The 20,015-nt window shown below is 43.7% G+C and overlaps 2 protein-coding genes across 3 annotated transcripts; one reads left to right on the forward strand and one right to left on the reverse strand.

The window, feature by feature from the left end:
* Nucleotides 1–22: 22 nt before the first annotated feature.
* On the reverse strand, nucleotides 23–5,060 carry prmt5 (protein arginine methyltransferase 5). 2 transcript variants are annotated; one of them, XM_061295966.1, is made up of 16 exons: nucleotides 4,872–5,059; nucleotides 4,573–4,691; nucleotides 3,733–3,818; nucleotides 3,459–3,593; nucleotides 3,266–3,378; nucleotides 3,093–3,142; nucleotides 2,857–3,020; nucleotides 2,554–2,715; nucleotides 2,181–2,258; nucleotides 2,042–2,100; nucleotides 1,736–1,858; nucleotides 1,454–1,629; nucleotides 939–1,142; nucleotides 747–857; nucleotides 616–680; nucleotides 23–535 (listed from the first exon to the last, which is right to left on the reverse strand). In XM_061295966.1, exons 1-16 carry the CDS (start codon nucleotides 4,967–4,969, stop codon nucleotides 383–385), a joined length of 1,896 nt encoding a protein of 631 aa, XP_061151950.1. In that variant the 5' UTR covers nucleotides 4,970–5,059; the 3' UTR covers nucleotides 23–382. The 2 variants fall into 2 exon arrangements, with proteins under 2 accessions (XP_061151950.1, XP_061151949.1); XM_061295965.1 differs by having other exon boundaries at nucleotides 616–857; nucleotides 4,872–5,060.
* Nucleotides 5,061–6,472: 1,412 nt separating this feature from the next.
* psmb5 (proteasome 20S subunit beta 5) lies at nucleotides 6,473–10,111 on the forward strand. Its single transcript, XM_061295791.1, has 3 exons — nucleotides 6,473–6,740; nucleotides 7,332–7,638; nucleotides 9,711–10,111. Exons 1-3 carry the CDS (start codon nucleotides 6,516–6,518, stop codon nucleotides 9,992–9,994), a joined length of 816 nt encoding a protein of 271 aa, XP_061151775.1. The 5' UTR covers nucleotides 6,473–6,515; the 3' UTR covers nucleotides 9,995–10,111.
* The last annotated feature ends 9,904 nt before the right edge of the window (nucleotides 10,112–20,015 follow it).

Here is a 20,015-nt window from a genome sequence, read left to right on the forward strand (position 1 = left end):
TTCAAAAACCAAGTTAAAAAAATACAACATAACAGCGTCTTTATTGACATGATTTAAACATACAAATACAAAACAATGGGCTATTTTAGCATGTAATCTCAGTGCCACAGGAGTCCCTATATTCGTCAATTGAACAGACAGGTGTTTATTTTAATGGAATTTCTTCAATAAGGCATAGTTTGTGCTAGATTTAATGTTTGTGGTGATTCTTTGCTGTATACAAAAAAAAACACACAAAACAAGGACACCGAATGTGTTTTTTTCAACATTGTGTTAGGATAATCTGACCTAGTATAGCTGACAATGAGGCACACACATCGCCACAACTGTTACAAAAAGAAAATACGTAGTAGGAACGTGAGGGACAACATTGTGGTCATGTTTACAGTCCGATTGTATAGGAGCGTCCAGCCGGGTTGTGAATTGCAGAGCACGCCGGCTCTGTCACGGCCCATTCGTACCACACTTTCTTTCCGTTGTTGCAGCGCCAGAATCGCACTGTGACATCATCGTCACGTGAAATAGAGATGGGTTGCTGATGAAGGAAGCGCAGGAATTGATATTTGTTGAGGATCATGTCTGTGTTTAATACTCCAAGCTAACCAAAGGACTTACTTTGAGGGGGAAGAGAATGGGGAACCACGAAAACATTCCGGGCGAATGTGTATCAGGTTTTATGCCTATTAAGCACAGACAAAGGTTTGTATTAGGACTTGACGATACTTTACTTTTTAAAGCATACTTACTGAGTGTAACATCTTTGTAGAGCGTGGTCTCAAAGTACCCAGCAAAGCCATGGAGGACCGAGTTACAACCCACTGAGAATTTGAGGCACTGGTAACGGTTATTGTTCATATCTAAAAGGGGGTGGGAGGGGCAAACAAGTCAGTTCCTTCAAATAAATTTGCATGAATCAGTGTAAAACCTGTTTTTTCTACCTTTTGTGGGGTGTGTGAAGGTGAAGCATGCTTTGGGCTCAGCCAGCTGGTGGAAGTTGTGGAGACGTACTACATATGGCATTTCGAAGTGGGACTCGGGATCCTTGTCGCGTTCCCTGCAGCCTCGGACTTCGTTATACAGCTTGGAGGAGGACAGCGGTGCAAGGAAGGAGGTGTAGGAGCAGGGAATGCTCACGCCATCATCTGGCATCATGAGACACGAGAAGAGGAAATGGAAGCTGACTTTAGATGCAACAAGGAAGAAAAGAAAGTGACAGCAATTCTACTCTTGCTGGACAAATGATTAGGTATACCTGCACCACCAAATATCATTCAGTGCAAAAGCTTCATCTAAACTAAAAAAATAAAAATGTCTGCCAAGAAATAAATGCACTGTTAATGCACCGTGAAAGATAGCACTTAGCAATTTCACTCTGGTGGTGCAATACACCATTCTAAGGAGTGTTCTGGTGATTCTTTTTCATGCTAGGACACAGATGACTGCAAGGAAGCACCTTTGAGAAAGTGCTGCGCTCCATCCAAGCACTCCGGGGAAAGTTCATTATCGCCAAACGATCCAAGCAGTTCGCTGACAATGATGTCAGCCTTCTCAGGCGAGGTCCAGTCTCTCATGTCAGATGACACCACAGTCACCTGATCTCCCCACTCCTCAAAGCGCCAGTTTTCCAACCTATGGAAGCAATTCATGCAAACAAGTTTATGAGTCAGGAGAAAATATCTGCTCATTCAATTTCTTTGAGAGTCAAGTCGGGCATATTGTTGTCGGGGCCACTCACGTGATGACAGCGTTGGGATTCTTTTCAACAGCATAAACTTTCAACTTGCGCCCGGCTTGCTTGGCAGCACGCAGAGATGCATTGACCAGGGGACCCCTGCCTGCCCCCAACACCATCAACACTCTGTGGGAAGGAGTTACAACGAATTAACCCCATTTTCTATATTTGCCATGACAAGCAAACGATTTTTAACTTTTGTAGAGAATATGCATTGTTCAAAAGTCAGCGAACAGAAAACAAACACATCACAACTCCTTTTTATTTGTCACGTCTGACTAAAGCACTTGCTTTGGTGACGCTACTCACTGAACGTTGGTGTCTTTCTGATCCTCCGGGACTCGATCGAGAAGGCATTTATACACAGCCTGAAGACAAGTGATATTTAGACGAGAAGCTTTAAACGACACAAACAAAAACAACGTCACGACAGTACTGTGGCTCTTACCTGTTGGTATTGTGAATATTTAATAGGATCCTTCTCAAAAACTTCATAAGTCTGTGACTCCAGGTTATCCATGAGAGGCTACATGAAATAGGATGAAGACGTGGAAAGGTTCATACAAGACTGTTTCTAAATAAACACAGCGTCTCATTTTTTAGTCATCTATTTTCATGACAGCAGTATATTGGAGAAAAATAGGCCACAAAGTGGACGTTCTGGAAACGTGACCAAATTAGCCCCATGACTCACATTCATGAAAATATACATTTTAAAAATGTCTCATTACATCAGGAATAGGCCCTAAGTTTAAAACCAAAAACTAAAGTATTTTTGACACAAAAAATGATTTTATAATATGTATGGAAGATTTCTGTACCTGTAGGGGAGACTGGAGGTAGTCTTCATAACCTTTAGCAAAGAGCTCATAGGAATTGGGAGCTGGGCGGTTCTGACTGAGGTATTCCAGGTACTGCAGGTATGAGCGAAAGTCCTTGTCAGTGTGACGACTTGTACCAGTAAAGATGAATTGTGCCTCCAACTGTGAGAAGAAGACATTTGAATTAGTACCGCGACATTTGAGAAATCTGTCAAATAAATTGCAGAGGTCAAAACGAAATCATAATCAGTTTTTTTCCAGACAGCCGCTCTGTTTAAAATTAATCAACTAACTTTTCCCTACCTTGAAAAGTCGGACAATTATTCTCTGGTGTGCTTTGGATAAAACAGGAAATCCCTTCTTGTTGGTTAGGAAGATGCTGGTGGGAAGTATGGCTGCTTTGATTGGTTCCCCAAGCCACTTATCAATCACAGTTTCTGAAGGCATGTCTGCTCCCACTTCAATGGCTTCATGACAACAAAACAGGAACTGTTTTACTGAAACGGAATTGACTTGAAGTAGTGGCATGTTGTTCTTACCAAGAAAAATCCTCTTGTTGTAATCACAAAGTGTCCTTAATGAGTGCCACCTACGCGTGCGTACAAGCAAAAAAAAAAAAGAAAGAAAACAAAAAGCAATATTTATAATACAAGTAAGAAAACATTCAAAGAGTAAACAGAAGATTGATGGCACTTAGTCACTTTGGACGAACCAGTTCCAGGTCTTCTCATCTATAGTCGTCTCATCAATACACGTGACCGGCTCATTCTCAATCAGGTCCTCCCGCATGTCTTCAGGTGCCATCAGTGGAACTCGAATCCAGAACTAATCACAGAAAGTTCACGAGATTCATTTAGTAACTCTTGCCGCCTTGCTCTCATCTCTTATTCCTAAAGCAGTCTTACATTTGTGGTGTGGTGTCCAGACTGGATATGATTAAGCAGCACACGAGCAAGATTTGCTTTATGAGGTCCATTTAAAAACATCATGAAGACTGGCAGACCCAAGTAGGCTGCGAAATGCAATTCCTGTGCCAGCGCCTGGAGAGAATGACACCATTTTGATGGAAATGGAAGGCATAAGAAGAACGTGGCAAAGACCCAAAAGAGGAAAATGGGAAGAGAGGAATGAAAGGAGTGGTTCCAGGATCAACATCTGTGACCGTTCATTCCAACTCACAGCTTCTGAGCTTCTGCGTACTGTCTCCACTTCACAATCTGTGTCAATCCATGGGGACTGCTTCCCAACAATCAGAGTGTTCCAATCTAAAATATATACATACGATAATCAACAAGCAAATTCTGGTTTGAATATCTTGCCTTAAATTATGCAGTTAATGCAGCGGGCCTTGAATGTCACACCTTTAAATTGTTGGCATACAGTACACCTTGAATTTATTTTTCAAACTACCGTTTTTTTCCATGTATAATGCGCAAAATTTAACTAATTTATTGCCCTAAAATCTGGGGTGCGCATTATACATGGGTACAAAAAAAAGACAAAAGACTTTTTTTTTTTTTTTAATCCGGATATGATACGGAGGCCGCCATTACAGATGCGCTTTCTTCTCTGCTGTTCACTTCAAACATGCTCCATACGAACACAATGCTCTCGTATCAGACGCTTGTTCGATCACCTGCTCGTTTGCTGTCACAATGTACCCTACACAAATCCGAAACATTTCTTTGCTATCGAGTTTGCTAGCGCATGTGCAGTGATACTGACCGGCAGAATAACATCCGGTTGTTCCCAAAGATGATCTTTTTTCTGAAATAATCTTACGTTTACGGATTTAAGTGGCAGTCAAAATTTGGGTGCGTATTATACATGGGTACAGGCTTTTTTCCAGCATCGACATGCCATTTTTAGGGTGCGTATTATACATGGGGGGCGCATTATACATGGAAAAAAACGGTAATCTTAATAAATGGGCATCATCTATGCCTTATTCTTTTTGCACAGATGCGCACTTTAATGCACATTAAACCGTGGCCAACTTTCAGGCGAATGCGTTCTAACCTCTTCCACACAGCAGCAGGTCAGACCGCGTCTGTGGACCAGGTCGAGATTTAGCGGGTTCCAACTCAAATTCCCTCCTGAACCTCGGGTGGAAGAGGGGCATGCATACGAAGTCAAACCTGAGTAGCAGAGACAAACAAATGCAAACTAGAAAACATACACATTATATTTGGCTACAAACTGGACAACACTGGGATGGGGCACGTGCTTGTGTCTCGCCGGCTAGCTTAGCATCAATCGCTGACATTTACGCATTAATTTCCGCATCCAGGCTCAACACTAAGCAGCACTCTAATTACCCGAGTTTGGCGACCGCAGTTAATGTTTCGTCAACTTCTGGCACGCAATTCAAATCTCTCCCGCAGGACACTCTGCTTCCCGTACTGACGGACGCCATGACTTGGCATGCAAGGTACCAACTAGGACCACAATCTCGTTGGTCCCGGTTTGGAGGAAAACGACTCCATTTTGGATCTGCAGGCGACGCGTTGGATAGGACAGCCGAGGGAAGGAGGAGTCAAAATGGCGTCGGACGTATGCCAGTTTCACTTCTCGCGCAATATCGCGGCATAAAATGTAGAAGTACAGTTATGTACTTGTGTATTAAAACAAAACACTGTGTTGTAATGTAATTAAAAACCAAAAGTAAAATCAAATAATTACAACAACTGGAAGAAAAATCCTCCTTACCTATTTGTTTTGCATATTTGCTTTAGGGAGTGTTGTTCTTGGAGGTGACAACAAAAATGTTTGTGGTGACAAAATGATCACAACTCTTATTTCCCTACCCCCTGATCATATGTTAGAAGCAACCACCTTAGTTTCGACGTGTTGTCCTGTCTCATGAGGCATTAGCAAACAGAAAGTGATGAAGGTAAATGTGAAAAGGTTTGCAGAAACAGGCTTGGCTCCATATCATTTTCATTTCGAGCATGATCAAATTACTTGTCTACTAAGACATATTGTACGACTATTTTCTGCAAGCTGTCATATTTGGATGAGCTATAAAAGAGTCGCGACTAAGTTTGTTTGATGAGTTGCAAAAGGACAGCGAGATGAGTTGACCTAGATAACAGATGACAGCATCTCCCTGAACAAAGGAGAATGGGATTTGCGACTTTATGAGTGTTGCCAATTTTCCTGGATTCAATGATATCACGTTTTTTACCCCCAGCCTGTCGAGAAAGACATTTTTGAACAAGGAATACAAGTATTTCTACTTTGCTTTTGGCTTCGGAAGATCTATGTGTAGCTCCAAGGACACCACTATGAATCACAAGTGGTTCACTCTAACTTTGAAGGATATAATCAAATCTTTTGAATTGATCAACTGTTACGACCTTGAATCAACCGGAATGGAAATGCAAATCTGTTGAACTTTTACATGCCGGCGCTGACCTCAAATTATCTTCAGTAACTGTCTTTGTATCTTTCCATTCTTTAACAGTTTGCAGACAGACCCTTTCCATTAACAACCTTGGGATTGATCTTTCAAGGTGGGACGTGCTACAAGGTAGGGTTTGACATTGAATGATATTTTGGTATTCAATAAGGATATAACTCTGTGACATATGAGTTTTGGAATAATTTGAATAATGCAACTGGATGTGCCGTTGAGCTCAGCAATGACCCACTCTGTACCAGTGAGAAATTGTATACATTTATGTATATATGTAGATATTTCCAGTGGCACATGACGATTTAATAATAATAATAATAATAATAATAATAATAATAATAATAATAATAATAATAATAATAATAATAATAATAATAATAATAATAATAATAATTGTAAGGACACAAAACTGAGTTAAATTTACTATTTACCATTTGTTCATCCAGACATCCGCAACTGCAGGGGGCGCTGATTTCTTTCTGTCACAAAATGTGCAAATACGAAACCACGGAAGTTGCTTGCTCATGATCGGACAGTTTCAAAGATGGCTCTCGCAAGTGTGTTGAACAGTGATTGTGCTGGTTTTTCTTTTGGCAGCCGTCAAACGGCTGCTTTTGATTGTGGACCCGTACTGAGCGGTCTTGGGCTCGAAACAGCATCGGGAGACAACATTCGGTTTGCCATCAAAAATCCATTGTGTGCTGTGGGCGACGATGACGTCGAGAGGAAAATAGAGTTTCTGCATGGGACCACTACCTTAGCGTTCAAAGTAAGTAATCGCCCCCGATTGAATTCTTCAAAATATCACAATACCACAATATCTATAACAAAATGTGTCTTTTTTTAGTAGCACGTTATTCATACGTTTGATTAATCAAACTGAACTATGTAGAGCTGATGCTACATCTCACGTAGCATGTTAGCATGCTTACATATTAGCAAGCATCCATGAGTGTTACTAATGATTAAATCATATATGTATAATACACATTGCAATCGATGCGCCGAGTACGGCGACCATAAAATGAAAATAAGGTTCAATAATGTGAAAATAAGTTATTACTATTAGCGGGCATATTTTCACTTGATAGCATGACAACGTTGTAATCACAACACGATAATCATGCTAAATTGTTAGCTGATTAGCTATTATTGGCATCTAGTTCATGCAATAAACTTTTATTATGAAGTTGTATAATGAAGATATTGTAAGATTTGGAGCCATTGCTTAATCCTAAAATACCGAAAGTTTTTTTATGCTTCAAACTAGTTTAACCTCATTAAAACACAGGTTTACCTCAGTGGCCGTTTTTACTATAGCCTTCTCAAATCTTGACCTACATGGTAATCCCCATTTCAGTTCCAGCATGGTGTCATCGTGGCAGTGGACTCTCGGGCCACAGCGGGCAGCTACATCGCTTCGCAGTCGGTCAAAAAGGTGATTGAGATTAATCCCTACCTGCTGGGCACCATGGCTGGAGGAGCAGCAGACTGTAGCTTCTGGGAGCGTATGCTGGCTCGCCAATGCCGCGTCTACGAGCTCCGCAACAAAGAGCGCATCTCGGTGGCAGCAGCGTCCAAGTTACTTGCCAACATGGTGTACCAGTACAAGGGCATGGGACTCAGCATGGCAACCATGGTCTGTGGCTGGGACAAGAGAGGCCCAGGTAAGTACATCAGTCTTCAAGTATTTTTTAAACACTGCATAAAATTAATATATTGTCTTCCAAAGGACGTGTTTATAACAGTAATATGATTTTTAGACATGTTATGCACGTCCTTTAGAAAAAAATAAATAAATCCAAATGCCAATATAGTTTCCAAAAATGCCCACTAGATGGCACTGCAACCTCTGTTCTTTCCTTTGGACCATTTAACACTTAAAAGTGGTAAATGCTGCCACTTTTGATGCCGGAGTGAGGCTGTACATCACTGAAGGTGCACATAACGAGTCTGCTATAGTGACACCGTGATGGCAAATCGATGCGGTCTGCTCCGCCGGCCAGCGAGAGAGGCAGGATGGACGTCGGATCCTGCCCGTATACAAGTGTTGCGCAGAAGGCTTGAACAACGAGCGAGATCGATGTGGGCTTTGTTTTCAAACCAGAGGTTGTCTGTGTGCTCAATCACTGCTTGTTTGTTTGCCATCCGAGGTAAATGATGTGAGTTCAAATCCCAGGCATTCAAATGAGAAAATAATGATCCTTGTATTTGCTCCATTGTCATAGGAGCTTTTCCGTGTCAGTGATTGAAGGGTCAGGTAAATGGCATGTCAATTAAATCACCCATGATTGAATTGGAAGCTCATTATATACAAAATGGAAGGCTACTATAAACGGTCCAGTTCCAATTTCTCGGTGGAAAGAAAGCAGCAATGTTCAAAACCCGCTGCTCACACACTGCTCGACACCAAATCATGCAGCCGGCGACACAATCTGCGTAAATAGTCTCCTCCTCGCCAGGTTGCCTCATCCGAATGGAAGGTTTGTCTCATCTGCCAGCGGAGCACGCATCTACTGCTTTGGCACTTTTAATGTGGCCTCGGAGTCCGTGTGCATTTGTGTTATTGGTCTTGCATTTACATCATGATGAAGACCACAGGAGTGTTTGGAAGGGAATGAATGTGGGAAGTTTTTTTTCTTTGCCACTCCAGTTCTATTTGTAGGCCTGCCTCCACATCCTCTGTGTGGTGCTCAGCAAAAGAGGCCGCCATCCGTTCTAACTGTCCGCCTGCACCATTGTTTGTAATAAGTCCTTAAGAGTTTTCAATTGGAACAGGCAGGTGTCAAAGTGGCAATTTTACCCCATGCATAGGCTGTGGATGCTCATCAAAGCAAGCTAACGACAGGCTGAGGAAGCTGCAATTTGTCATCTGAAATGAATGGGATGCTAGAAAAGTAAGTGGCCCTCCGTAGCGCTAACAGTTTAGCTGTGAATGTGCAATCTGGGGGTGTTGTGTTAAAAGTGTTTTTCTTTTCCCCTCCTTTCCTAAGCGGTAACTGCTAATATTTGCTAGAATAAAAATCTCACACATTTTGGCTTTGGAAAGTGTCTTTTATAAGCTCTTCTTCCCATCTGCAATTTTGTGGGTGAGCTGGCATTTGGCGAGAGTAGCTCCTGCTACATTACCAAGGGATTAATCCTAACGAATATAAATAAATGCTGTGAATTCATGGTTAAGATTGCTCCGTAATGGAGGGAGTGATTGAGAGATGAACTCGCTAAAGCTCTGTCTGATTGGATGGAGAGCACCTATGAATGTCAATGTTCAACATGCCGCACATTCATATGTGGAGGAGGTCTTTACACTTTCAGTACTGAAATAGATATTTGGAAAATTAAAACAATACAAGTCATCCGGCAGTGTGTGTCCTCCCCAAAGGTGTTTAAGGTGCATCTCACTGTAGCTTGGATTGCCGGTCGATATTTAATTTTTGGCACTTTTGCGGGGATCAATAAGGCCTGAGCGGGGCCCCTGGGCGGAAAACGACGTCAGCAGGTTCCGTGGTCTGCTTCATTTGACTCGAAGAGGATGCAGCTGTTCTATCCAGCACCACGTCTTCACTTGGAAAGGTTGCAGCTGCTCATATTGGTGCGCCGCACACATATCATTGCGGGTGGAATCGGAACGATTTAACACTTGAGCTCAAATTCTCGATGCTTTATACTGTAAATACCCCCTTGCGGTGTTTTTTTTTTTTTTTTTGCATGGCTTTGACCAGTCCCGCTTTCTCCTCAGGGCTGTACTACGTTGACTCGGAAGGAAGCCGAGTTTGCGGCGACATATTCTCACTGGGCTCTGGCTCCATCTACGCCTACGGTGTGATGGACAGCGGCTTTCGGCAAGATCTGACCGTGGAGGAAGCCTGCGATCTTGGCCGCCGCGCTATCTACCAGGCCACGTACCGCGACGCCTACAGCGGAGGGCAGGTCAACCTCTACCACGTCCATAGCGAAGGCTGGACCAGGGTCTCCCAGGATGATGTGCTTGAGCTGCATCATAGATACAAAAATCAGGCATAATTTGGAAAGGTCAACGCTCAGGGTCGGGAACTGGGATGTTGGGAAACACATTTCTCTGTATCCAAAATTGAAGTTCTGAAATGTCTGTTTAGTTAATAATAAAAAAACATCCATTCACCGCGGACTCCTTTTTTTTTTATATTTATATTAATAAGTGAACTCTTAATGTTGCCATAACTAGTGTCATTGTGTTTGTAATCATCTATGGAGCCTTCTATGTCCTGACTTTATTTTCTGCATTCATCTGCAGAAGTCGCACATTTAAATAGTGCCGTTTAATTGCATAGCGCTACCCTTGATAATTGTGCTCCCTCCATGATAATATTCATCTCCCCCACTCGTAATGCACAAATATTTTAATTGGAAGGGCGATGTATACTTCAATTCCACACCCAACACACACTTGGAGTGAATACACAACTGCCTGCCAAGTTGTTTTACAATATAACGACCCGCGATGGCAGTGTGTGTCCCCCTTCAGTGGTTTTTATAGCTGGGAATAAACTGGGTGAGATAAATCCAAACGCAAACCTTATCAAAGCATGGTTAAAAACTAGTTTCACAGGTGAGTAGTTAGCAGATGGAATGAGAACAGGATTTCCATAGATGGAAATGAGAGAGGCTCATCAGTGATTTGGAACAAAGGGGAATATATCGACATTGTATCTATGTATGTACCGTAATTTTCGGACTATAAGTCGCGTTTTTTTTCATAGTTTGGGTGGGGGGGGGGGGCGACTTATACTCAGGAGCGACTTATATATGTTTTTTTCACTTTTTTGGGCATTTTATGGCTGGTGCGACTTATACTCCGGTGCGACTTATAGTCCGAAAATTACGGTAATATTGTACGATTGGATCACACAGAAAGAATCGAAGACAAAAGTTGAACCCTACAATGATTGATGCATCCGCCATTGTTTATTCCCACTGACGCTTTACCCCAAAAGGGAGAACGAACGAGAGCCCTATTTATCGTAGCTAATGACTCCCAACCGGCCGCCTCTCGTCCACCCCGAATCTTCTCCGGGTGTCGTCTAATCAGCTCACCCTAATCCGTAAACGTATGCTGTTGTGACAAACAACAAAGGTGGCACAAACGTAATTACATTTGTGCTCTCGATGCATGGCGCAAATGCCGGCCAGCCAGCCAGGCAGGCAGGCAGCGCCATCTCCTCATTTGAGAGGTGCTGTTTTTCATCCCTCGTGATGACAGCCAGCAGCTCTGTTGCCATTCCTGCCACGTGCCTGCCACTGCCGCCATCTCACGACTCGAGACTGTTCCCCCCCCCCCCCCCCCCCCCCGAGCTGCAAGGGTGCTGATTTGTTGCCCATTTTTTAGGATTTGATGAATTCAGTAACGCAGAAGCAGACTGCTCTGCAAAGATTTAGCAGCCATTGACTTGTGTTCAGTTCCAGTGCACAGTGTTCTCAGAGGCGTTATTCCACACAACCGTGATGATGATGATTATCATGAGGGGGAGAACGACAGCAGCCCATACGATGAATGCAGACTGTGATTCAAGAGGCCCGAGGCGGCTGGCTGTTTATCCCTTGTCGTGACACCTGACTGTGTAAATGGTGCCTGTCGGTTTGTTTTATCGTCAAAAGCGGCTGGCCTTGCCTTCTGGCCAGCAAAGATGGGGGCAGGAAACGACAGGAGCACTAAGAGCAACGGGAACCGCGACGGTCACTCGACTTACTCTCGTGTTATTGCCGGCCGTATTAGTTTTAGATTGCGTCGCTACCTCTTCTAGGGGGCGACCGAGGAGTCCCTTGGAGGAAACTAAATTGAATTGTAGGCTCTGTTGTTTTGTTGGACCGATGGGGCCTTGCCCTTTTTTATTTTTCTGCCTTTGTTGTGGATATTTGAACATTTGTTCACTTGACAGTATCGCTGGATGGCGTGAATTAAGACAAAAGACCGGCGGACATAAATCACCATTTTATGGATGTACTTTTGCTTCTGACACTGAAGAAGAGAAGGTGTCCATCCGTCTGTCCGTCCGCCCACTCAATCCCTCCCTCTATCCATCCGTCTGTCCGTCCGCCCACTCAATCCCTCCCTCCATCCATCCGTCCGTCCATCGCCCCCCCCGAGGCCTGATTTAGCTTTGATCCATGTGACCCCTCACCCCCCCCCCCCAACTGAGGGTAAAAGGAGCCATTAATGAGCCACCCCAGAGCTCGTTACCCTGGCTCAGGCTTTTCAGCAGCTTCCTGGCTCTCGACTGACTTTGCGGTTGTAATTCAGCCACGGCGGACCCAGAGGGTGAGGCTAATAACAGAGGGTGCCCGTCCAAATGGATGATCGCCCGCTGATAGATGATCCACCGGGCTGGACGTGACAGAAGTGATGTTAAGGGCGTCGAGAACAATCAGGAAATAAGTGACACATCCTTTTGGTACTGGGATCATGTGTGAGATATAATTGATGACCTCCTTTTCCAGAACTGAGACAAATGAAGAAGGTCTTCTTGGAAGTTCTCTCGTCCACATTTTTACCGCTATGGAAAATGACAAAAGTGGCACGGTAATGAGAGTGAATCGCCGATGAACTAAATCACGGCAATGGCAGTTTAATTAAATCCCGAGACTTTGCTAACTAATGACATTCCCCCCATTAGAGACACCGTGACTGATCAATATATTTGGCTGCAGCTGAATAGTGAAGATTTAGGTAAATTGCTGTTTGCTAATTACCCCTCTTTGTTTACCCCTCACTATAATTGTCTGCATCATAAAATTCTCGCTTGTGGCTTCGGTGTATGCAGCAGACAAACACAGTTTATTATACAGCACCTGATGTTTTCATTGCACGCTGGTAGAAATTTGCATATTTGTGGCCAGCATTTTTTCCCGCAATCATCCCTCTACTACTATATTTTTTAGACTATAAATCACACCTTCCATATTTTCGCCCGGTCCTGTAACTTACACTCAGGTTGGACTTTTATATCATAAAATTGAAGCTCGGATTGGCTCTCAAAATCTCATCCCTTTGACAAGTTTGGCTCGTAACTAGGGGAAACATACTGTAACACCTTTTCCGTATCATCTGATTCTGCGTGCCACCTTTCCCCTCTCTCCATTTCCCCTCCTTTCCTTTTCTGAGTTCAGGACCAATCTGCACTCATTACGCTGATGGCCGTATGATTGTCTGGAATAGTACACTCTCTCCCCGGCGCTTCTTGGCTCGGCTTCCCTTCTTGCTCTTTCGAGCAATCTTGACACCTACTGCTCAGCCCAATGACCTCTTGACACCACAGATGATTGACTTTTCTATCAAGGCGTACTTTCTTCCGCTGGGATGATTCACGGTGGAATCACAGAAGTTCTCAGGACATGTTGACTCATTCATAAAGCGGAATCAATTCTCACAAATCTTGTTTCAGATCTGGGACACAATTGTTCTCTTTTTATGTTTGCACTATGCACTCTGAAATATGGCTTCCTTCTATTGTTATTCATATTTTCAGAAATACCTGCACTATGGATGAGTCAGCCTGCTAGCACTGCATCAACTTCTGACATCAAATAGTTTTATTTAATGTCTTTTTGTTCATGCTTCACCATTCGGCTTAATCCGATTTTTTTTTCTTCACATTTGATGATGATCGAACTATGTGGCCTGCCTAATCTTTTGCTGACAATCTTGGTCAGGACGGTTCAGTTTTTGGAGAGATCCTTGCTAGTCTGTTTTGAGGAGCCCATCTGTCAGGTACTCCCCCCTCCCAGCTCAAGACCGTGCCTCCTTTTCACTTTGACATCTCGTATTCATGCATGTGCGGTTCGATCCATTCGCATCAATATGCACCGATCGACTGGTCAATGAAACATCTTCTGCATCATCATCATCATCATCGTCCTGCACACATTTGCATCAACCAAAAGGATAATCATGTTGGAATAATGTTCAAATCATGTTTGTACAGCTCCACTTTAATTGGCAACTTTCATTTGGTGGCTAAATTCAGTGTTGCTGAATGGGCAGATTAGAGATATAACACCATAAGCTTCTCATAAATAGCACACACATGATCAAGAAATGGAGGAGACAATATGTGTATACACAGAAAGGCTTGGTTTAAGAAGATCCCAAATAGTGGGCGTTCAATTGTGTAGTCACTCTCAAAAGATGGCGCGCACTGCCGATGGGCATGTTAACTAAGGTTGCGATCTTTTGCTAAGATCCCGAATACTGCAGCCTCCATAGACGTTACCCCAAGTGCAAAACAAGAAAAATAAAAGGCAGCATAAAAGGAATCTATCTTCCATTTTCCAGTGGCTCTATCTTTGCCAGACTGTGTCCAAGCTGTGTGCGCGGCAGCACTTGCAGTGAGACAAGCTGCAGATGTGGTGCTTTTTCACAAAATGGAGCTGCTAGTTCCACATGCTGTAGATGTGTTGCTACTACAAAGCAAAATGAACTTTTTGTCGCCAGCCAGACACCTGTCTTACACTGCTACGCTTCTGTCACAACCACACATTGTGATAAAAAGGTGCACAGTCCTTAACCCAGCAACGTTGATTCCGTTGCCGGGGGATGGTACACCACATAACTGTTTGGATGCCACAGAACATCTACAGCTGCCCAGAGAAGATTTAAGTGACACGCCACTTGACAAAGGGGAAAAGTGGTTTGTGGATGGATCATGTTCAAAGGATCCTAGAGGGAACAATCAAAGTGGCTATGCAATTGTGGGATTGCCAAACCAGATTGTTGAAGCAGAGAAGCTTCCATACAACAGGTCAGCGCAGGCTGCTGAGCTAATTGCGCTAACAAGAGCTTGTCAATTAGCAGAAGATAAGGAAGTCACTGTATACACAGACAGTCAGTATGCGTTTTCTACTCTGTTCTATTTTGCGAAACAATGGGAGCGCAGAGGGATGACAACATCGACCGGTAAGCCGGTTACCCATGCCTCCTTGTTAAAAGACTTGTTGCAGGCTATTCATTTACCTGCTAAACTAGCTGTGTGTAAATGTGCTGCTCACACCACTGGCACAGATGAAGTCTCAAATGGAAACAGATTAGCAGACAAAATTGCTAAAGAAGCAGCAGCAGGGAAACATGGCCATGAATTCTTTTTAATAGATTCAGAGGACACACAACTCATAGATAAAACTATACTGACAGATATGCAGGGCAATGCTCCAATGGTGGAAAAACGAATGTGGACGACGAAAGGTGCAATGATGGATACAGATAATATCCACCGCATCGATGACAAACCTGTTTTACCAAAATCACTTTTTAAGGCAGCAGCAATTGCGACCCATGGGCCTTGCCATGTGTCGACAGGAGGGATGAAGTCTATCATACATCAACAATTCACTACCTTTGGTTTAGATGCTTACTTAAAAAATTTTTGTAAAGCATGTCCTGTTTGTGTGAAACATAATCCACAAGGAAATATGAGACCTAAGAGAGGCTCATTTCCAAAACCGTCTTACCCATTTCAAACCATGCACATGGATTTCATTGAGCTCACACAAAGTGGACCTCACAAATACTGCTTAGTGATGATTGATGCATTTTCCAAATGGGTGGAAATAGTTCCATCTAAACGAGCAGATGCCTTAACAGTGGCAAAAGCCATCTGCAAAGCCATCATACCGACTCATGGCATCCCCCAAACCATTTACAGTGACAATGGTCCACACTTTGTGAACCAAGTTGTACAGAACATGGCTGTACACCTTGGGATGACATTAAAAAACCACTGCGCTTGGCATCCTGCGAGCGCTGGTCTGGTTGAACGAGCAAACTCCACTATCAAAAGCAGGTTGAAAAAATGCATGGAAACAACAGGCAGATCTTGGCCAGAGTGCCTAGACTTAGTGAAGCTCTATATGAGAATTACTCCCACTTCAGAAGGGCTAACACCTTTTGAAATCATCCATGGGAGACCATATAGACTACCTGTGTTCCCTGCAGATTTGCAAAAAGCAGATGAAGAGCAGTCCTTGGCAGACTATATGATAAGGACGCTCAAACTGAAAGATGTGTCAAATGCAAATTTACTGCCGCCTGATCTTTCCTCCTCACAGGTCGACAAACCCATCGATCCAGGAGACTGGGTCTACATCAAGGTCGTAAAAAGAAAGAACTGGCTCAGCCCACGGTGGGAGGGACCATTCCAAGTCTTGCTGACTACCCCCACCGCAGTGAAGATTGCTGAACGGCCCAGCTGGATTCACCTCAGCCACTGCAAGTTGCAGAGAGTGCTGGACCCCTAATTCGGAGTGGTGGGGAAGACTAACTTCAAAGGAGTCCTATCGTTTAGGGTGGGACGTCTCAATGTTGGTGAAGAAAACAACGATCCCCACTCCGCTAGGCGAGGGGATGTCCCGGTGTCTCTGCCATCCTAGTAGCAACGGGGCTCCATATGCCAGATGGATCCTCTGCTGCGTTGTGGTTGGAGCGTGCTATGGTCTATGGACTCATTTGAACAGACCAAGTGACAATGTTGACCGTGGAAAACGATGGTCACACGATGAGAACTTTGAGGACTGGTCATGGGACCCCAAAAACCCATACGAAACCAACACGTGGTACCGGTACGTTAAGTTCACTGTGAGAGCCCACACACAGGAGGGATGTTATGTGTGTTCAAAACTCCCCCCTTCCTCCACGCAAGTTCACTTGGAGGCCAGAGCAATGAATGTCACTGAAGCAAAATGCATGGCATCCATGGGAGGAGTTGGATATCAACACCCTGCCGTCAAAGTGAGTGATGACGACCCTTTCCGCCCTGGACTTGTGGAAGGCACCTGTGATAAGCTTTTCTGGACAAATCTCAATGTGACTGTTAAAGGACGAACATTACCGCAGGTGGCCTACACAGAGCGGCGGCCTGGAGTGAACTATACGTGTTACATCCAAGGAAGTGAGACCCACAAATGCATTGACAGTGACTGCTCTCCAGGAGGAAACTGGATGGGAGCTTTGGACATCGTCACTGAGTGTCAAGATAGGAGAGCCATTTCAGTTGGGGAGGGCTCTCCGACTAACATGTCTGCACCATCGAACGGAACATACTTCATACAGAATGGCTGGTGGCTTTGCGGTCACAAGGTTTATCCAATGCTGCCCGCCAACTGGACAGGAGTGTGTGCACCAGTGTGGGTGACAGACCACACCTACAGGATACGACATCGACAGCTGACGACAGCACGCAACTCTTCTGGACGTCAACGCAGAGCGGTTGCAACCTTTGACCCTCATGACCCTATCTGGGGTGCGAATGTTCCAGGCGACCATAAAGTATGGTCCGTTGGAGACAAAGTTGTTCATGCGCTTTTTCCCTGGGTCGGAGTAGGAAAACAATCACTCTTCATCGAGACACTGAACTATCGTTTTCAATCCTTTGCGAATCTCTCACTACAAGTCAACGATGGACAAAATAGAGAGATTCAGGCTATTAGGCTGATGGTCTTGCAAAACAGGATGGTTCTGGACTTGTTGACGGCAGCACAAGGTGGTGTGTGCCACATCATTGGGACTTCCTGTTGCACATACATTCCTGGAGAGAATGATACACACATCTACGACGCCATGGCGTCGCTGAAGAACTTACAGCAGGCCATGTCAAATGACAAAGTTCCACAACAGTGGGGTTTCTTTTCATGGCTATTCTCTGGCAACTGGTGGCAACTGCTTTTGAAACTAGTGTCTCCTGTGCTTGTTGTGCTGGTGTTGTTGTGCTTGTTTACGACCTGTGTTATCCCATGTTTGAAGTCTGCTGTGACGAGGGTCGTCTCTTCTACCGTAGCACACGTAAATATACAACTTCTTAGTCGTGACGGATGTGATGACCATGATGAAACGCGGATTGCGTAGGTGCTATTATACTGGACGTGTTTTACAGAAACTTGATGATTTGACCATCGAAAATGCTTCGCAAGTGATGGATACAATGATGTACTGTTTCTGTGTTTTTCTTTTTATTTTTTTGTTGATAGCATTCTGGTCGCCTAAGGCAGAGGGACCGTGTGTGACTTTTCCTGCATATTAACATCGGCCAGCAGGTTTTTAGACCACACAATAAGTTTAATCTGGAGTATTGAGGAATGTCCTCATCTTCTCTGGAAGTTGTTGCTATCGGTGTTTGTTGTTTTTGTCGTGTTTCGCCCTACACGCTCCCCAACCCGTCCGCTGTGATCTCAGTTTTTATTGATCTTTTTTATTATTGTTTTTTTATTTTTGCTATTCTTCTTTATATTTACTTACTTACTTATGTTTGATTGATCGGGTTCACATAATCATATGATAAAACAGGAGGGAGATGTCAGGGTTTTCCAAACTATCTTGATCTATGATTATGGTGGAATGTATATAACCGGTAATAAATAACTTAGGTAGATTAGTTTTATGCTTACGTTGGTATGTAACCGGTAATAAACCACTTAAGTCTGCCCCATCCTAAACAATGTCGTAAAACATCCCCTGCTCTGTTTTCCTAGATGTCAAGAGCCTTAACTTGTTTATTCAGTCTACTGTCACCCCCACCCTGTTCCTCTTAATAAAGATGCGCTTGTGGGAAGGGAGAGTTAGACTTCATTCGACTATCGCTGTGACAACAGCGACGAGTGAACTCTCCACCTGCAGGTGCCCAAAACGACTAACTTGTCTCCGAGTGGTTCTTGCAAAATAAGTTAGAGTGAGCACCACCCTAACATCCCCATCCTGTGTTTAAAAGATTCCTTTGTTTGAAATGTTCTACTATGACTTTTTCATAAAAAATGCAACTTGCAACATTAGCACTTTTATCTCATAATGTTACGACTACATTTCTCCGAGGTACCATCGTTCCCAATACAGCTGCAGTCGAGCTCTGCTCTGAGAGCAATGGCGTTACCCAAGCAGAGATTAACTTGCGCAGTTTTCATCACAGAGAAAAAGGAGACTAATCAGGTGACGAAGCAATCTGAGAGTCGCATATCGTCACATGACTTTGGCAGAATCGTCCCCGGTCGTTGTGGGTGGGCGACCATGAATAGAAGAGACTTTCTTCCCGGCTGTGTTTTGATCTTTCTAGCATTCATTAAATAGTTCCGCTGAGAAGATGCAGCCGTCCGTCTCTTGCTTAGCGTTAGCATAGGCAAGCATTCCAATTAAAACAACCAGGCAAGGGTAGCTTCATGCTCTAACATCAATATTCCAAACGCTGGATTAAGTTGATTGTTTTTCAGTCGGAGAGCAACATCAACGTTTGATTAATGATGTGAATAAACCAAGAGCAATACATAGCTACAGTATGTTGAATATTTACCGTAATTTTCGGACTATAAATCACATTTATTTTTCATAGTTTGGGTGGGGGGGGGGCGACTTATACTCAGGAGCGACTTATATACATATATATGTTTTTTCTCACTTTTTCGGGCATTTTATGGCTGGTGCGATTTATACTCCGGTGCGACTTATAGTCCGAAAATTACGGTAACTCATTGATGGTTATAGACGTCAAAGATATGAACTGGGTTGAGCATTGTCAGACAAAAGCTTTCGTTCACAGATTCTTCTGGTTTGTTCTCTCCAATGGTTCTTAACTCTGAGAGAAGAACCTACAAACAGATGGCTTCCTTGTTCCTCTTTGTAAAACATATCAGAGTAAGCTCATAATCTTCGTACTGCTGTTCTTCCTGAAGTCCTTGTTACAACAAAACCCTGACGAAAAACGGTTCAACTTTTTGACTACTGCTGCGATATTTTCTCGCAGCTGTTTTGTAACAATGTTTCTTCGGCGGAAAATAAAGACGCTGCACCGTACTTGAAAAGCATCATTGTTGTAACCAAGATGAAGAGAAGAAAGAGAAGCACCGATGGCAGCGTCTGTCGCTGCCTCTCGTTCTCCGTGTATCATTATGACATGGAGGCTAAAGTCTTTATTGCTTGCTCACCTGGGTCTCTCTAATCTCTCCTGGAATGGCGTTCATCATGCCTAATTACCCCTGCAGGGAGTTCTGGAAGATGCTGCAGTGCTCACTCAGCTCTGAAGACAATGGGGTTAAA

The sequence above is a fragment of the Syngnathus typhle genome, linkage group LG13, assembly GCF_033458585.1.
Source record: "Syngnathus typhle isolate RoL2023-S1 ecotype Sweden linkage group LG13, RoL_Styp_1.0, whole genome shotgun sequence".
In the NCBI taxonomy this organism is placed as follows: domain Eukaryota; kingdom Metazoa; phylum Chordata; class Actinopteri; order Syngnathiformes; family Syngnathidae; genus Syngnathus; species Syngnathus typhle.

Excerpts from the sequence above, each read along its gene's own strand:
- prmt5 (XM_061295965.1), bottom strand. The coding sequence starts at position 4,969 with ATGGCGTCCGTCAGTACGGGAAGCAGAGTGTCCTGCGGGAGAGATTTG. Across the intron at positions 1,630-1,735 it reads AATCCCAACGCTGTCATCAC|GTTGGAAAACTGGCGCTTTG; the intron begins GTGAGTGGCCCC and ends TTGCTTCCATAG. Across the intron at positions 1,143-1,453 it reads AGCGCAGCACTTTCTCAAAG|ATGATGGCGTGAGCATTCCC; the intron begins GTGCTTCCTTGC and ends TCATGATGCCAG.
- psmb5 (XM_061295791.1), top strand. The coding sequence starts at position 6,516 with ATGGCTCTCGCAAGTGTGTTGAACAGTGATTGTGCTGGTTTTTCTTTT. Across the intron at positions 6,741-7,331 it reads CCACTACCTTAGCGTTCAAA|TTCCAGCATGGTGTCATCGT; the intron begins GTAAGTAATCGC and ends TCCCCATTTCAG. Across the intron at positions 7,639-9,710 it reads CTGGGACAAGAGAGGCCCAG|GGCTGTACTACGTTGACTCG; the intron begins GTAAGTACATCA and ends CTTTCTCCTCAG.